General features: G+C 38.8%; 1 protein-coding gene across 1 annotated transcript in view; it reads right to left on the bottom strand.

Annotated features, from left to right (window-relative positions):
- Positions 1–880: 880 nt before the first annotated feature.
- The window catches only part of RTN4RL1 (reticulon 4 receptor like 1), a 139,042-nt gene continuing 124,245 nt past the window's right edge, over positions 881–15,677 (bottom strand). Inside the window, exon 2 of the mRNA XM_075196691.1 lies at positions 881–2,874. Within this exon, the coding sequence (XP_075052792.1) occupies positions 1,532–2,874 (1,343 nt within the window). The 3' untranslated portion in view covers positions 881–1,531. The remainder of the gene's footprint in view (positions 2,875–15,677) is intronic.

Raw genomic sequence — 15,677 nt, 5'->3', positions numbered from 1 at the left:
AACACAGCATACTCTGCAAGTAGAAGTAAGCACATGTAGACTTCCTAAATACATAGCAATAGTCTTCAACCCTATTATTAATTTACTTATTGTTTCCCCTGTCTTGTAATCCTTTTCATGTGTCTTTTCTGAAAACCACTTGGAGAGTATCTGGGTCATAGACACAATATAATTCGGGAGATGGCTCATTTCAAATAACATGTTTTTGATAAAGATGACGTCTCAATGGACAGTGACTGGGACTTTTATACCTATGTTGTGAATACCTCTAGACCAGCTATAAGGCTCACGCTCAACTAACACTGATGGGAGCAACCCACTTCCCTCTCTCCAGTGAAAATCCATCAATATTTATAGAGATACTCTACTTTCAACTTCTGTTGTCCAATAGGACACCGACTCCTACGACTGTATAATGCTGAACCAACGCTGCATGTACTTTTAATATTCCGCTTGTTGCTGCTCCTGCCCACTTTGATATGTCTGCCTATGTTAAAGTGGTAAATTATAGTTTTACCCCTATGGATGGGTTCATTTTTCATACAGGACATGATCTGCAGCTCTCTCAAGATGGCCAATGTGCCACCATTGTGTACTCACTACCGCTGACAGCTGTGGATTAATAGATATATACCGCGCCTGATAATTAAGCAAACTTGCCAATGTTTTCAAAGCTCAAAGCCAATAATGTCTATTTGCTATAAAACAAACAGCACGGTTTTACTTTTTGTTAAGTTTTTTTTTGTCTTTCAGATATAGCCATAGAAACATTTATAGACACACTTATGAATATTTGGACGAAAGGAGATAGGTAAAGGGCTGTGTCATTAAATAACTATGTGGATACAGATACAAAATAAACAGGCTGCCTGCAGGAATCTCATTTCTATTTTATTTTTAACAAGTCCTATTGTATGCTTGCAACCTTCCTTTGGTAGCATGGCAGCTGAGCCCTGCTATATAGAGATAATATGCCTGAGTTTGTTCAGGAATTGTAGATTGTCTTCTGAGCAGTATTGGCCCAATGACCAATGACATCTGAATAGGCCAACAGAACCAGTTGTAGACATTACTCACACAGTGTCTTTTGCATGTGTTGGAGGTCTGACTTATAATGCTTGTGGGTTTTTTTTTTAAAAACAATTATGTTCCCACTTAAAGATCAAACAATATATATATTAAAAAAGCAAAACAAAAAACAACATCAGGAAGGATTAGTAAGAATGCCTCATTTTGCATGTCTAGTTGGTAACATGAGTAATGAATTTTCTGCAATTCTTGAAATGATGTTGCCCTTTATACGTGCAAAGTTGGAGCTGCATTTGGTAGGCTTGCGATAATGCTTTTCCCCCAATGCCTGTTGCACCAGTTCACATTTATAATCCAACAACACAAGCCAATTGATCACTGGAAGCCACTTTCATTCATCCTCTGTGTCAAATCCTCCATACACAAATAAAGAAGTATAACAGAAAGAAATGCTGGTCCGTTAGAAAGTGGTGGCAGTGGCTACAGTTCCGTCCACGGTAGATCAGCGCACAATGACAGTTAGCACCAGAAGGAAGAGCAGCAGGGACACCCTGACCCTATTACACCCGTTGCCTGCTGCCTGCTGCACTCCACTAGGTATCCTCATGGACGTCCTACGTGTACATTTAGTCTTTCTCTTAGTTGAAGCAGTGGGCATATTGTCAAAGTTGAATTTGAGCTGGTAATCCGGGACATAATCCTGTACATCATGTGTACTCTTCCCCGACAGGGGTTTTGAGATCCGGTTTTTGTTCTTGTGACTGGTGCAGTTCTTCCCAGGCTTCCTAGTTCCTGGCCGTGGATCTGGATGGGCAGCTGGTTCATTTTGGTGTCCATCTTTTCCTTTTTCCTTGGATGAATGGTGTGAGTGGTGTCCTTTATGTGATATCTGGTGTGTGGTGCTGAAAGTATGAGTCTTAATTTGGTGAAGAGATTCTGAGCCTAAACAGTGTATGTAATCTTCTGCTTTCAAAGTTTTGAGGTCTTTACCTTGCATCAAATCAGGTGACTCACATATAACATTTGAGCTTGTCCCTCTAAACTTCCGCAACCATTCCCACAGAGATCTAGCCTTGCAACCACAGTCCCAAGGGTTGTCATTAAGTCTCAGAAACTCCAGAGCAGAAAGGTGAGCTAAACACTCCCCTAGGAGTTCTGATATGCTGTTGTTAAAGAGGAAGAGTGTGGTCAGCCGCTTAAGGTCATGAAATGCATTTTTGTGAATAAATTGAAGTTGGTTCTGATGAAGAAGAAGACGATCCAGGTTGACTAGACCCCTAAACGTATTCTGATGGAGGCTCCAAAGCTTGTTTCCATGCAAAAAAAGATGACTCAGATTGACTAGATCTATGAAGATGTCATCTTGTAGAAACTCAATGTGGTTATTTTGAAGGTAGAGAAATTGCAAACTGTGGAGTCCACTAAATATCCCACTAGGCAAGGAACTGAGGCCACAGTTGTATAGGTTCAAGGTATGAAGTCTAGACAAACCTTCAAATGTCTCTGCAGCCAAAGCCCTCAAATAGCGATTATCCCCCAGATCCAACTCTTCAAGGTTGTCGAACCCTTCAAATGTGTTTGGATCTATAAAGGTAATATTGTTGCCATAAAGCCACAGAGTGACTAAGGAAGGGCTGAAATGTCCTCGGAGGAGCATGGTTATTTGATTGTTCTGCAGAAATATCCTCTCACTGATTTCTGGAATGCCTTCTGGTACTGCCTCAAAGTTGTGAGCCTGACAGCTGACCGTCATTGGTGAAGGATAACATACACAGTTTATTGGGCATAGTGAAATGAAAGGCAACTGCAGTCCAAAAATAAACAGAAATAAATCCAAGTGACATCCTGTAAAGAAAGAAACAAAACATTAATAATTTGCAAAATGTGTACAAAAAATACAATGTAAACAGATACATATAGATTAACGCAAATGTAGTGTTATATGTAACCTCTTTAATGTGAATAAATTAGTGGTACTACAATGGGTGCAAGTATGGCCCCTACAGGCAACTCTTTCATCCATTCATCTAATTACATTTGTGAATTTAATTTTGATTACACAGATAAAGTTAGGTTTGCATTGGTACACTGACATATTGATGTTTTTTTTCTCCCAATCACACTTTAAGTGCATGCTTATAAATGCCAGATTTGACAGCTTTTTTCAGCCTTCCATTTTTCTCCCAATTCTTCACTTGTCAAGAGCCTTCATATACCAGGGTTCCTTTCTTTAGAATATGAGCTATGGAACCACTTTAACATCTAAAATATATAATAAGGTGTACATAAGGTTGCTCATGCAATCTGTTGTTTTTAGTTTAATTAGAAAACATTAAGAAAAGTATATTTTTTTCCTGCAATTACAAACACGCATGGACTGTAAGGTTATGTTATTTCCCGTATATAAAATATTCTTCTTTCAATACCATTGGTATCTTTGACACTAGCAAAATACAATCTGTGCTATTGCAGAGAAGTGGCTAAGGACATCTTAAATAATAAAGCTTCCATTAAAAATAGATTATGTGTTTGAAAGATCATGGATTCAGATTCCAAAGGTCATTTATTGACATTTTTTTTACTCTGACTCATTATCTTGCTGTATTTATAAGACATTTTAAAAAATATCCGAATATGACATGCATACAGAGTATTCAAGAAATGTGAGTGATCACACACTGCGCAAGTTATCACCATACTTGCCAACTCTCCCGAAATGTCCGGGAGACTCCCGCATTTTGCGAGAGTCTCCCGGACTCCCGGGCGAGTGAGGCAATCTCAGAATACTGCCCACTTCACTAGGAAGTACCCCACTTCCTAGTGAAGTGGGCAGAATTAGATCCCCCGCTGTCAAATGACGCATTTGCGTCATGACGTCACAGGGGGCGGGGCCAAAATGACGAGATTTTTGCCATCCCGCCCCCCTCACGCCCCCCTCCACTGGCTGGCTCCCGGAAGGGAGCTGAAGAAAGTCGGCAAGTATGGTTATCACTAGTTGTCAAAGTCAGCTGATGAAGGTCATATTTGGCATTGCTGGATCTTATTTATTATTTGCATTGTTTGGCCTAGACCAGGGGTAGGCCACCTGTGACTCTCCAGGTGTTGTGAAACTACAAGTCCCAGCATGCTTTGCCAGTAGATAACCAGCAGATAGGTGCAAGGCATGCTGGGATTTGTAGTTTCACGACACCTGGAGAGCAGCAGGTTGCCTACCCCTGGCCTAGACGGTCCGCCCAGCATATAAAAAGGTGCACGCTTACTTTCCTTCACAAAGTAAAAATGCACTTAGGTGTGTGAGAAGGTGAAACACTGCAAAAGTGTAATCTAATTTCCTATCACTTTAGAACCACACCTTTCATTAAAACCTAGCACTGAGCTGGTGCAAAAATCAAGTCCTTTTGCAGAGTGTAAATGGCCGTGCTTCCTTCTGCAACGCTCCTACAAATGTTCCCTATCCGCTCCTTTTTCTCATTTCAATAATCTTGCACCACAAAATAAAATGTTATTTTCGTGCTGTTTCATAAAACAAGGCACAGCGGAGCACCCACTTCTTACTTAGCAGAGAACGCCACATTCTGTCCAACTCCTCCCATCAGCCACTGCAAACTTCTGCTTCTCTGCAAATTCTGCCATCCTGCAAACCTAAACCTTTGGTGGGAATTTAGATACACCAGTGCAAAACTGAAGCCACTAAAGTTGATTTTATACTGCACTTCATCTACCTTATGTGATGTATATGAAGCCCTCTTATTTTTTTTCTAGTTGGGAAGACATATTCATACTGAATGGTCTTATGCCAATAGGTGGAATCTCCTCATTAAACTAAACCTGAGCTGCAAGTTGCATTATATAAAAGAGCTACTAATTGCATTCACAGTTAAATATGGAAAAGGTTTGGTAGCTAATGAGACCTGATGATATTATAGATAAGGTTTTCATCATAAGGTTTATTTTTCTAAGCAGACTGTAAAGGTGCCCATACGTGGGCAGTCCTGTCTGCCTGGCCCGAGAGACCAGATCTAGGTCCAATTTGGCCCTTCACAGCATTAAGGGTCCACAATAGCTTGCAGTGAGATAGTATATACATTCCTGTTAATGCAAGCCACATACATTGCAATGAACAGAAAATCCACATGATATTGCCACATACATGACCACAAAAAGAGTCCAAATGCAGAGAGTAATGCAATCAATATCAGTCAGATCACTGATATGCTTGTCAAACTACAGTATTTTGATTGACACTTATTGCTGTTACAATTAACTTTTGTCTGAACATTCTTATGCTTTTATTAGCTCTAGATTGGTTCTAGCCCTATGGGCATTCTCATATTTTGATTGGCTACAAACTGGTCTAGACTTGGCGACCTACTAATGCCCTTAGAATGTATAGGTTGAACTAGCAAATTACAATTTACTAATTACAATTATATTTCAACAACAACAATATGATTGATTTGCAGAATACAGTAATGTAATTATAATAAATACATAATTAAAGAAACTCCAAGAAATTTACTGTACTTTTAAAGGAATTAAAGACAGAATAGTTATTAAACATACAGGACCTAATTCATTAAGGAACATAAATGCAGATAAGTGCCGTATCTTGCGTAAAATCGCACTGCGCATGCCCAGAACCAGACTATACACCAGTGACCGCAGCAACATCTAATTAATCGTCAAGTGCAAAGAACACTTACTACAGCCTACGATTTCATGGGAAGCACGGAGAGAGGACTAGGTGTATGCACAGTAGTCAATGGAGCAATTGCAGCAACGTCCAATACAAGCTTTGGGCATCTCAAAAGGTACATGTTTTTAAGTCGCATTACTTGCACCAGCTATAGGGCAGGTGTAAGTGCTAAGTGATAATAATGACGGTTGCGTATGCATGCTACAAAATATTTGCAATAAGAAACAACTGTAAAAAATACATTTTGTGCACAGTAGACATTAATAACATCATGATAAATGTATTTCGATGAAAAATAAAATGGATTTTTTTTGGTACTTGTGTACTTTGCGGACTCATTGCAGAGAAAGCAACAAATGTTTTGTCGTCCTCATCCCAAACCGTTCACCATCTACTCTCCTCCCCATTATTAGAGAACGGATCAGACCTGGCACTACAATCATATCGGATTGTTGACGAGCTTATGCGGATATCGGTAACAGTGGTTTCCACTATCTAAGCATGAATCACACCTTCAACTTCGTGGATCCCGAAACGCTAGCAAATACACAGAAGATTGAAAGGATGTGGGGATCTGCTGAGTGGGGAAACAAAAAAAAAAAAGAGTAACGAACAGGAATTTCCTTTAGTCGTACATGGCCGAGTTTATGTGGAGGACTAGCCTAAATAACCGTGATCCTTGCGAAGTGATTTTAGAAGATATTTCCAGTTTTTGCCTGACAAAAACAACCTATGAATCAACAACCGAAAAATCGGAAGGAGCAGTGAACGTCAAGGAAAGTTTTATATAATAAGGTCATGAGTCCGTAAAGTACACAAGTAACTTTTTTTTTTCGAATGTTTTGTCATTAATGACTATATTCTAGTATTAACAGGTGGCATTAATTGATTTTTTTCCCTATGCTTTCTGCTGGGATTTTATAGTTCACATTTGTTTTAGACGTATCCCGCAGTGTATTGTCTGCCAGAGCAGAGCGTACATAGATCTGTATTCAACAAGAAATGTTTCTTCAGATCCATTCCTTGTTGAATAATTAAGTGCATTTTAAAACAAACGCAATTTATATTCATTTTGCGTTCTTTAATGAATCAGGCCCACAGTATCTTCTTCTCTAAGAAGGGTAGTTGAGTGTAGTTGTCCTTTAAAAAAACAACCCTCCACCCAACTGCCATCATTTTACCAAAATAAAGAAGGGGGAAATCCTAACTTTTTTCTTTGCAAATTCACTGGATAAATGTTCCCTGGAATACCTGATTTAGAGAAGAAAATATGTGTAAACAGCTCTCTTACATGCTGTAATTCAACCATAAGGAAACTGGAAAATGCCAAACATCTTGTTATCAATTGGATGGCATGACTGTATAAATAACTGTGTGGAATTTACTTTCCATTCTAAACTATGGATGGCAGGTTTGCTTATCTGGCGTATCTACAGCCGTACAACCTGCATCTGCACTGGTTCTTTCACTGCCTGTACCCACTATCATCTGCACAGTGAAGCTGAAAGAGGGTAGAGCAGAGTTTGGAATGTGGGAGGATGGACTGCATCAACAGGGCCTCCCAGATATTTGGCTATGGGGCTTAGGGATTTAGTGTACCACCCCTGCACCCAGACATAGGGAATAATTTACTAAAAGTGTCCTCAGCTTAGTAGACCTGAGTCCAATAGGCAAGAAAATCAATTAAATATATATTTTTATTTTATTTTAGCCTCTTTGGCTGCTGAACACAATATGGCAAGCTTGGGGGAAACATACGCATTTAGTAAATCATCCTATTTAATGCAAAATTGCAAGGTGCATAAATGGTGGCTAGAGGTTACAGCACAATTTTACACATTGTACCATGTTTAAGCTGATAGAATATCCATATTGAGATTTGTATATCATCATCATCATCAACATTTATTTATATAGCGCCAGCAAATTCCATAGCGCTTTACAATTGGGGACAAACACAGTAATAAACAATACTGGGTAAAACAGACAAAGAGGTGAGAGGGCCCTCCTAGCAAGCTTACAATCTATGGGACAATGGGAGTTGGATATATGAGGTTAAATCTACATACTGCATATTAGTCCAGCCAGATTGCAAAGGTAAAAGTGATTTGTATGCTATGTGATCTAGTCACATGGCAATGTTGGTCTGTAGTCAGAGGCTTATTGTCTTGTGTGAATTGTGTAAAGGGTGGTAATAGGGTAACCTAGTGAGGTTAAGAGGGTGGTTGAGGAATATTATAAGCTTCCCTGAGGAGGTGGGTTTTCAGAGAATGCTTGAAGGTTTGTAGACCAGAGGAAAGTCTTATTGTGTGAGGGCGGGAATTCCACAGAGAAGGTGCAGCGCGAAAAAATACTTGTAACCTGGCAGGTAATGAGTGTGGATAGGAGACGCAGATCTTGTGCAGAACAGAGATGTCAATTTGGGAGACATTTTGAGACAAGTGAGGAGATGTATGTTGCTGCAGTTTTGTTAATGGCCTTGTATGTTAATAGAAGAACTTTATATAGAATTCTGTAAAAAACAGGCAACCAATGTAGAGACTGACAGAGTAGCTTGGCAGAAGGAGAACGATTTGCAAGGAAAATCAGTCTGCCCGCTGCATGCAAAATAGATCGTAGGGGTTTGAGTCCTTTTAGTGGAAGATCAGTAATGAATGAATAGCAATAGTTAATGCGGGAGATAATGAATGCATGAATTAAAGTTTTTGCAGTGTCTTGTGTAAGATATGTGCGTATTTTGGAAAAGTTTTGTAGATGTATGTAACATGATTTAGATAAAGAGTCTATGTGGGGAACAAAGGATAGTTGCGAGTCAAGGATCACACATAGGCAGCGAGCTTGCAGGGTGGGATTTGTGGTCATGTTGTCAACAGACATAGAAATGTCAGGCAAGACGATTTTGTTGGTGGGTGGGAATATTATTAGTTCTGTTTTTGAAAGATTGAGTTTGAGTTGGCGAGAGGACATCCAAGATGAAATGGCAGAAAGACAGTCAGTAACACGAGACAACACAGATGACAAGAGATCAGGAAAAGATCAATTTGTGTACCATCCGCATAGAGATGATACTGAAATCCAAAGGAGCTTATTAGTTTTCCAAAAGAAGTGGTATAGATAGTGGTATATTTTAGCTTCCTTTAATTTTGGATAGATTTGTTGCATTACTTGACATCTGGACACTATCACATGCTTGCCAACTCTCCCGGACCGGGAGACTCCCGCATTTCGCGTGAGTCTCACAGACTCCTGGGAGAGTGTGGCAATCGGTCGGATCTGCCCACTTCGGGCAGAATTAGGTCTAAAATGCCACGATTCACCGGGAATCGCAGCGTTTTGCACCGGCCCCGTTGTAAAATGACGCGTTTTGCATCATTACGTCTTGGGGTGGGGCCAGAATGATGCGATTTTCAGAGCCCCGCCCCCTGCACACTCAGATATGCAGTCATTCTAAATTTATATGTTGTATCATTGAGACTTCCTTCAAATGAAATTTGTCAAAATGACTCCTTTGTAGGGATGTTAACTAAGGGCCTCGTTTACAGTAGAAAGTGTGAATTAAAACATGTTATGCTGCTTGGGGGAGGGGCGTTTAATGTACAGACAGATTTAAATGTGCAGATTTAGTGTTGACAGATGGGCATTAACTCACTAGCTCAACTTTATATCACTGGTGAAAAATAAAACTGCCGAAATTGTGTGCTACATACAAAAGCAGACACTAATCTTACTACATGCAAAAAAATGCTTTTGCAACATGGTTTGTCCACATGTACACTTTGCACCATAATAAGGTTTGTCCAGGTATCCCCTTTGCACCGTAATATGGTTTGTCCAGGTGTACCGTTTGCACCGTAATATGGTTTGTCCAGGTGTACCCTTTGCACCATAATAAGGTTTGTCCAGGTATCCCCTTTGCACCGTAATATGGTTTGTCCAGGTGTACCGTTTGCACCGTAATATGGTTTGTCCAGGTGTACCCTTTGCACCATAATAAGGTTTGTCCAGGTGTCCCTTTTGCACCATAATAAGGTTTGTCACCGTAGTATAGTTTGTCCGGGTGTATCCTTTGCACTCTTTCGCTGGATTTGTTCTTATTCAGTGGTCGAAGTGTAAACTTAGAGGTGGTGGTATGGAGGTTTAGAAGTGGCGGAGAAATGGCGGTATGGCATAACACTGTATATACCCCCACTTTGATCCCTGCTCTTACCACTAAATGATGTCCTAAACGTAACTTTTACCTACCTTTAACTTCCCTACAATTGCATTTATTTTATTAGCAGAAAACATGTTTTAGACATGAAATAGAGAATATCTCAACAGGATAATGTGTTATTCTGCTAAGCTCATTGATGTTATTGTCATTTCGTTATGTGCTATGAAAGTATACTAACAGAATTGTGCCACAATTTAAACATGGATTGCTATAGTGTAATTTCAGTTCCAAATAGGGATAATATTTTTCTATAATGAATTTCTAGCTAGTCCTATTTCTAAAACAGGTGATGCCATCAGTAGGGTTCCTGCATTAACAGCACTTGGAAACAGCTACAGAATATATAATGACGTGCTATCTCCGTGGTGCATGCATAAGCAAGTCCTGTAAACCTAAAATGTATGGTTAATTTATTCTTGTTTATTTTTCTGACGTTCATGCAAGTATTTTACACTTTCCATATATTCTGCCCAGGTCCATATTTTTGGAAAGTCCAGAGGCAGAAGCAGAACTGCAGGCCCTAATTTCCACTAATTAAATATTTATTTTTTACTGTATATCTATTTGTGCTTCAGCTGAGAATAGATGAGTTAGTGTGTTGGGCAACACATGAAAAATGCAGGATTATTTTAACTACATTAACAATATATTTCTTTTATTTTATACCCTGCATACATCTCAAATCTCATATCATAATACTCTCCCTTCCCCCTCTTAGATCTACCTCTGACCTGCACCTTGACTCGTCTCTGGTATCCTCCTCTCACTCCCGCTTACAAGACATCTCCCGTGCTGCTCCCCACTTATAGAATTTCCTACCACGTTTAATTAGACTTTCCCACAGCCTTCAAATCTTTAGACGCTCTTTGAAAACCCATCTAATACTATATAATACTATTATACTATTCACATTAATGCACCATCACAACTGTCCCAATCTCCACTCTAAGCCACATTCGCTGCTCTTGTTTCAGCTGTGCCCTCTTCCACTTAGAATGTAAGCTCTGTAATGAGCAGGGTCCTTCATACCCTTTGTTTTCATGCCCACATTTATCTTTCTACTTGCATGTCCCTGTTTTACGTATGTATTGTTTTCCCTACTGTACGGTGCTATGGAGCACTGTGGTGCCTTATAAATCTATGATAATAATAATAATAGTAGTATGTTGTGGAGGTTGGGTTAATGGCTCTCCGCAGCAATGGAGGCGAGAGGCACACAGAAAAAGCCAGGTCTGAGTCTTTCTAATCTCTGGTCATACCACCTTTTTGTCATTTTGCATATAGTGTGTTTGTAGTTTGGTATAGTAAGTGGTTGGTTTTAATTTGTGTGTGAAGATGTGTTGGTTTATACAGTCACATTATTGCTATATGAAATGAAACAGTGGATATTTGGTTGAACTGATTACTTGGGTCTAGGAGCCCCTCTGAAGCTGTATGCCCTCTGCAAATACCTCTCTTGCCTTCAAGCTTGGCTTTTCTCAAAATGGAAATGTCCTCTGAATTCTTACAATGACACTGCTTACATTATTATTTATAAAAATCACAGTAGATGCTTTTGATTGGTGTAGCTACTCCATTAACTGAATGATTATAAAACAAATATCAAATTGAAAAAATAAAAAGTACATTACATTATTGTATTTGAGAATAAATGGTTCGCGGCAAATATATCCAACTAAGCAATGCCAATTAAATACATTTCCAAATGTCGAGTGTATAAATGCTGTAATTTTACAAGAAATTTCTCCAATTTCTGAATGCGAGATGTTCTGCAGACTCTATGTAAAGGGTAGTGGAGTCTTTGCAGATCATTACAGTGCTTAGTAAAATAAGCATCATAATCTTCAGAATGGCACAAGCTTATACAATGATTGCAATAAAATAAATTTGCTTTTGCACCTTTGTATGTCATTCTGTAGGAAGATAATTACAGATCAAATCTATGAATAAGCTTCCAGGTCAATTAATGAACTATTATTCAGAAGCCACTACTCACTTCTTCCCCATAAGAACTGTTCTGTTTTAAGTTACCCTACATCTGGATCATGACACAATTGCCCTAGAGAACAAGATAAATTAGCAGATATATTTTATTCTCTGAAGCAATTTCATTCAATCCTTGTAACTCAAAAGAGAACCACTTTAGCAATGATCTGACTCTTAAAAATCTACATCCTAATGTTCTTTAGTATTAAGTGTGCCATTTGAGTGCATTCACTAATCTATTTTATGCTGTTCAGAACATTGTGTGGATTAAAAGAGCCCCCTTGTATGTCTTAAACAGCTGTATGTGTCATCCAAACTACATATTGAATATCACTGCTTAAAAGTATTTGATTGTACCATTATAAACAAGCTCCATTTTCATCTCCACTTGCTCTCACTAGACTGTGGTATCTGAACTCAAGTACTAGACACCATTAAGAAATCACAGATACTTTTCTCTCTCTCTACTCTTTCCAGGTTTATCTATGTGTTTGTCTAGATAAAGGGCAGCAATATAAGGATACATATAATGTTGTGTCTCTAAATCCACATGCAGTGTAATGATTTCTGTAATTTAGCATAAGATACCTAGATTTTATGTTCCTCAGTCATAACCTGATTAAAACTTGGCAGAGCTCTAGATATTCCAATCATAAGAGCACAGAGGATGTTGAATAAAATGACACTCTGGAGTCAGACTGCAATCAAGATAAAACAGTCCAGGAGGACACAAAATAAAGCTATTCTTGGATAATTCCTACGTGGAAACAAATTCCAATATGAAAAATAAGGTAATACAATATAATTTATGTATCGTACAGATATCTATTTACAAGTAGAAGTATCCCCTCACCTCTCTGTTCCCACAACCACGTCTATAATTAATCATTCTTTGTTTGGATATTGATGTTGGAAATGGGATTTTATTAAAACTGATGTATTGAGCTGTAAAGTTAAATAATCTAGAACTTCATGGATTCTAATTTACAAATATATATTTACATTTTTCAGGAAAGATTACTATCTCTGCCTACTCTAAAAACCTGGAAAGAATTTTTCTGTGTTACCTCGAACTTGACAGATAATTATATATTTTTCAGACCATTTCATAGTGTAGAACATTGAAAAGTTCCAAAACTGGGTATAGTTTGGCCTATTACTCCCTGATTTACCTAAAGACACTCCATTCCTGCCAAGGAGTATTCTTTTAAAAGCCTCCCATCTTTGCCTATCCCCTCATGCACTCTTCATATCCCACCTCCACAGAAGCTGATAGCCTACCACTGTGAATATTTATGAGACTCTGAGCAGGTGGGCTAACTACTAGCAGTCAGTGCTGAATGAACAGTCTCCCTGATCGGGAATTCCTGCATGGTGGTCTGTTAACTGAGTACTGATTGCTGTCCTTTCCAGACCTACAGACAGCTTGCCACCATCAGTAATCTATGTGGTCACTGCAGCACTGAGCGGCAGAGTGCTAGATGCTGGCAAGCAGGGTGGCATAAAGCTGTCCATAAATGTCTTCTGAATCAAGGTGCTCAAAAGGCCTTATGAAAGCCTGGTCTTCATCCTGCCAATAGTTTCATGTGGACAATCATCATGGAAATTTATTGCTGGTTTAATGCTGTCTGCTTAGCACAATGCATAATTGCTATCCTATTATGGCAGATGTGCAACTTTGGTATTCAAAAGAAGAGATATAGGGGGTAACTGAACAGATTTGGAGGTGTTCATTTAAATTGTCGTTGGTAGCAGAATTTCCTATTTACTGTTTAAGTCCCCTTACCCATGGGGTAAAAATACATCTGTCAAAAATATAGGCTTTTACTTCAATATGTAATTCTGGTTAAAGCATGTAAACAGGTATGGAAATGGAACCCATTGGTTCCAATTACCCCATATCCACTAGCATTTTTACTTGTGGACATAAGCATTTGCATTCTGTTTTTCTGATGTTGTCAAATCCATTTACTTGTGTTCATCGCAAGTGAACACCATGGAGTCATTGGTGTGTCCTCTGTGGCACCCCCTCCCCCAACTGTGGATAGAGGCCCTAACAGAGCAGAGTTCTTGTTAATTATGCGGACACACGTAAGAAGGCGCTTAAGAGGAACACTGCCATCACAGTATATATTGCTGGTAGCTTAGAGGATCTGGACCACCAGCAGCTGCCTACTCACCTCTATCACCACCACACAGGAGGACACTTCACTAGGAGTTGTAAACTACTACTGCTGGAGAGTGCTGGTGAGCAGCAGTGAACCTGCAATACAGCTCCCACAACTCACATCCGAGCCATGAAACAAATAATCAATAGTATTGGCACTTGGATAATGGATAAGAGGGGGTTTGGGGAAAGGAAAAAGGGACTCAGGTCAGCAGGATAACAAAATCCTCCCTGGAATGACAGGTGGGTGGACTCCATGTTTCAAGTAGCCATGCCTGTATAAATAACTAGCATCCAGAGCAGCAGGGAAAGTGATCATTGTATTTTAACTTCATGCTTATTGTAATAAATTTACAATTTGTTTAGGTTATTTGCCATTGAGGGTAAACCAATATGTTGTTACTTTGCATCTATCTGCATTGGCTATCTCATCTGAATTAAGCTACTATATACAAAGACTATTTTTCATTGCTAAGCATCCATTGATGAATTGCCTTCTTAAACATTTTCAGTGTTACCCATATGGGACCACTCTTACCTCTGTGCAGTATAACAGTATCAGTGTTACTACACAAACATTTCATGACTAAAACTTACTTCCATAAGTCAGTCTTTCCTATATCTTGGCAAGTCACATTTCATTTAAAAACAAAAGAAGCGTTAAAAGTAAAACGACAGACGTTAATGTATACCGTGAGAGACAGCAATATGGGGATTTGATGAGGATTTACTACAATCGCTGTATGAAGTGAACACTGTATCATGTTGATTGGTATCAATTTCTCAGCTCCTTGTAAGGTTGTTGCCGTCTACAATTGTGCCGTGTAATGTATCAAATAAAGAAACCCAAAGCCTTAGAACATTTATTAGATTTCATCTGCACAGTAAAAGAGACATTATTGAATAATTGTCAGGCTTCTTGGCGTTAGTACAATGTGGAATCAATAACCGTGGTACACAGATCACCATAGAATAATCAAAACATTCATGGACACAGCAGGTCAGAATTTTCATGTTGATCCAATAAAATATATGATACTAATCTACCAGCCTGCTATATTGCTCCCTCTCAAGCCTCAACATGGATTTCTCTGCTTGAATCCAATTGCTCTAATGATACTTCATACCAAACATGGTAAGGCTCATGGGAAAGAAGCTTCATCAAGTGACAAATAATGGAATATACATGCAAAACAGTACTGCTAACAATAAGCATTTCAGGTGATTAAAGTATGTGCAGAACTCGCTTTTAACTTAAACTCACATCTCCTAGTTAATATTAAGGTTTGAAAACTGTTATAATTAATAATTTTCTGTTGCCTTATAGTAGAAATAAAGGCAATGCTATATTTGTTTTAAAATGTCTACATGTCTGCATGAGAATTCAGTTTTCCTGTATTAGAGATCAAGTAAAGCCACTTTTGATATATAGCAGAGTGTGTATTATTGAGCAAGCAATATGCATGAAATAACGAGTTGTTATACTTAAGTAAATAAATTGTGCTTTTTCTCTTCTGTAGCAGGTTGCCATGTTAGATAGGAGCTTCTCTAGCACAGCAGACACAGAGTGGCTGACAGTTTGGCAG

The sequence above is a fragment of the Mixophyes fleayi genome, chromosome 2 (genome assembly GCF_038048845.1).
Source record: "Mixophyes fleayi isolate aMixFle1 chromosome 2, aMixFle1.hap1, whole genome shotgun sequence".
Lineage (NCBI taxonomy): Eukaryota > Metazoa > Chordata > Amphibia > Anura > Limnodynastidae > Mixophyes > Mixophyes fleayi.
This window is presented reverse-complemented; position numbering and strand designations above follow the sequence as displayed.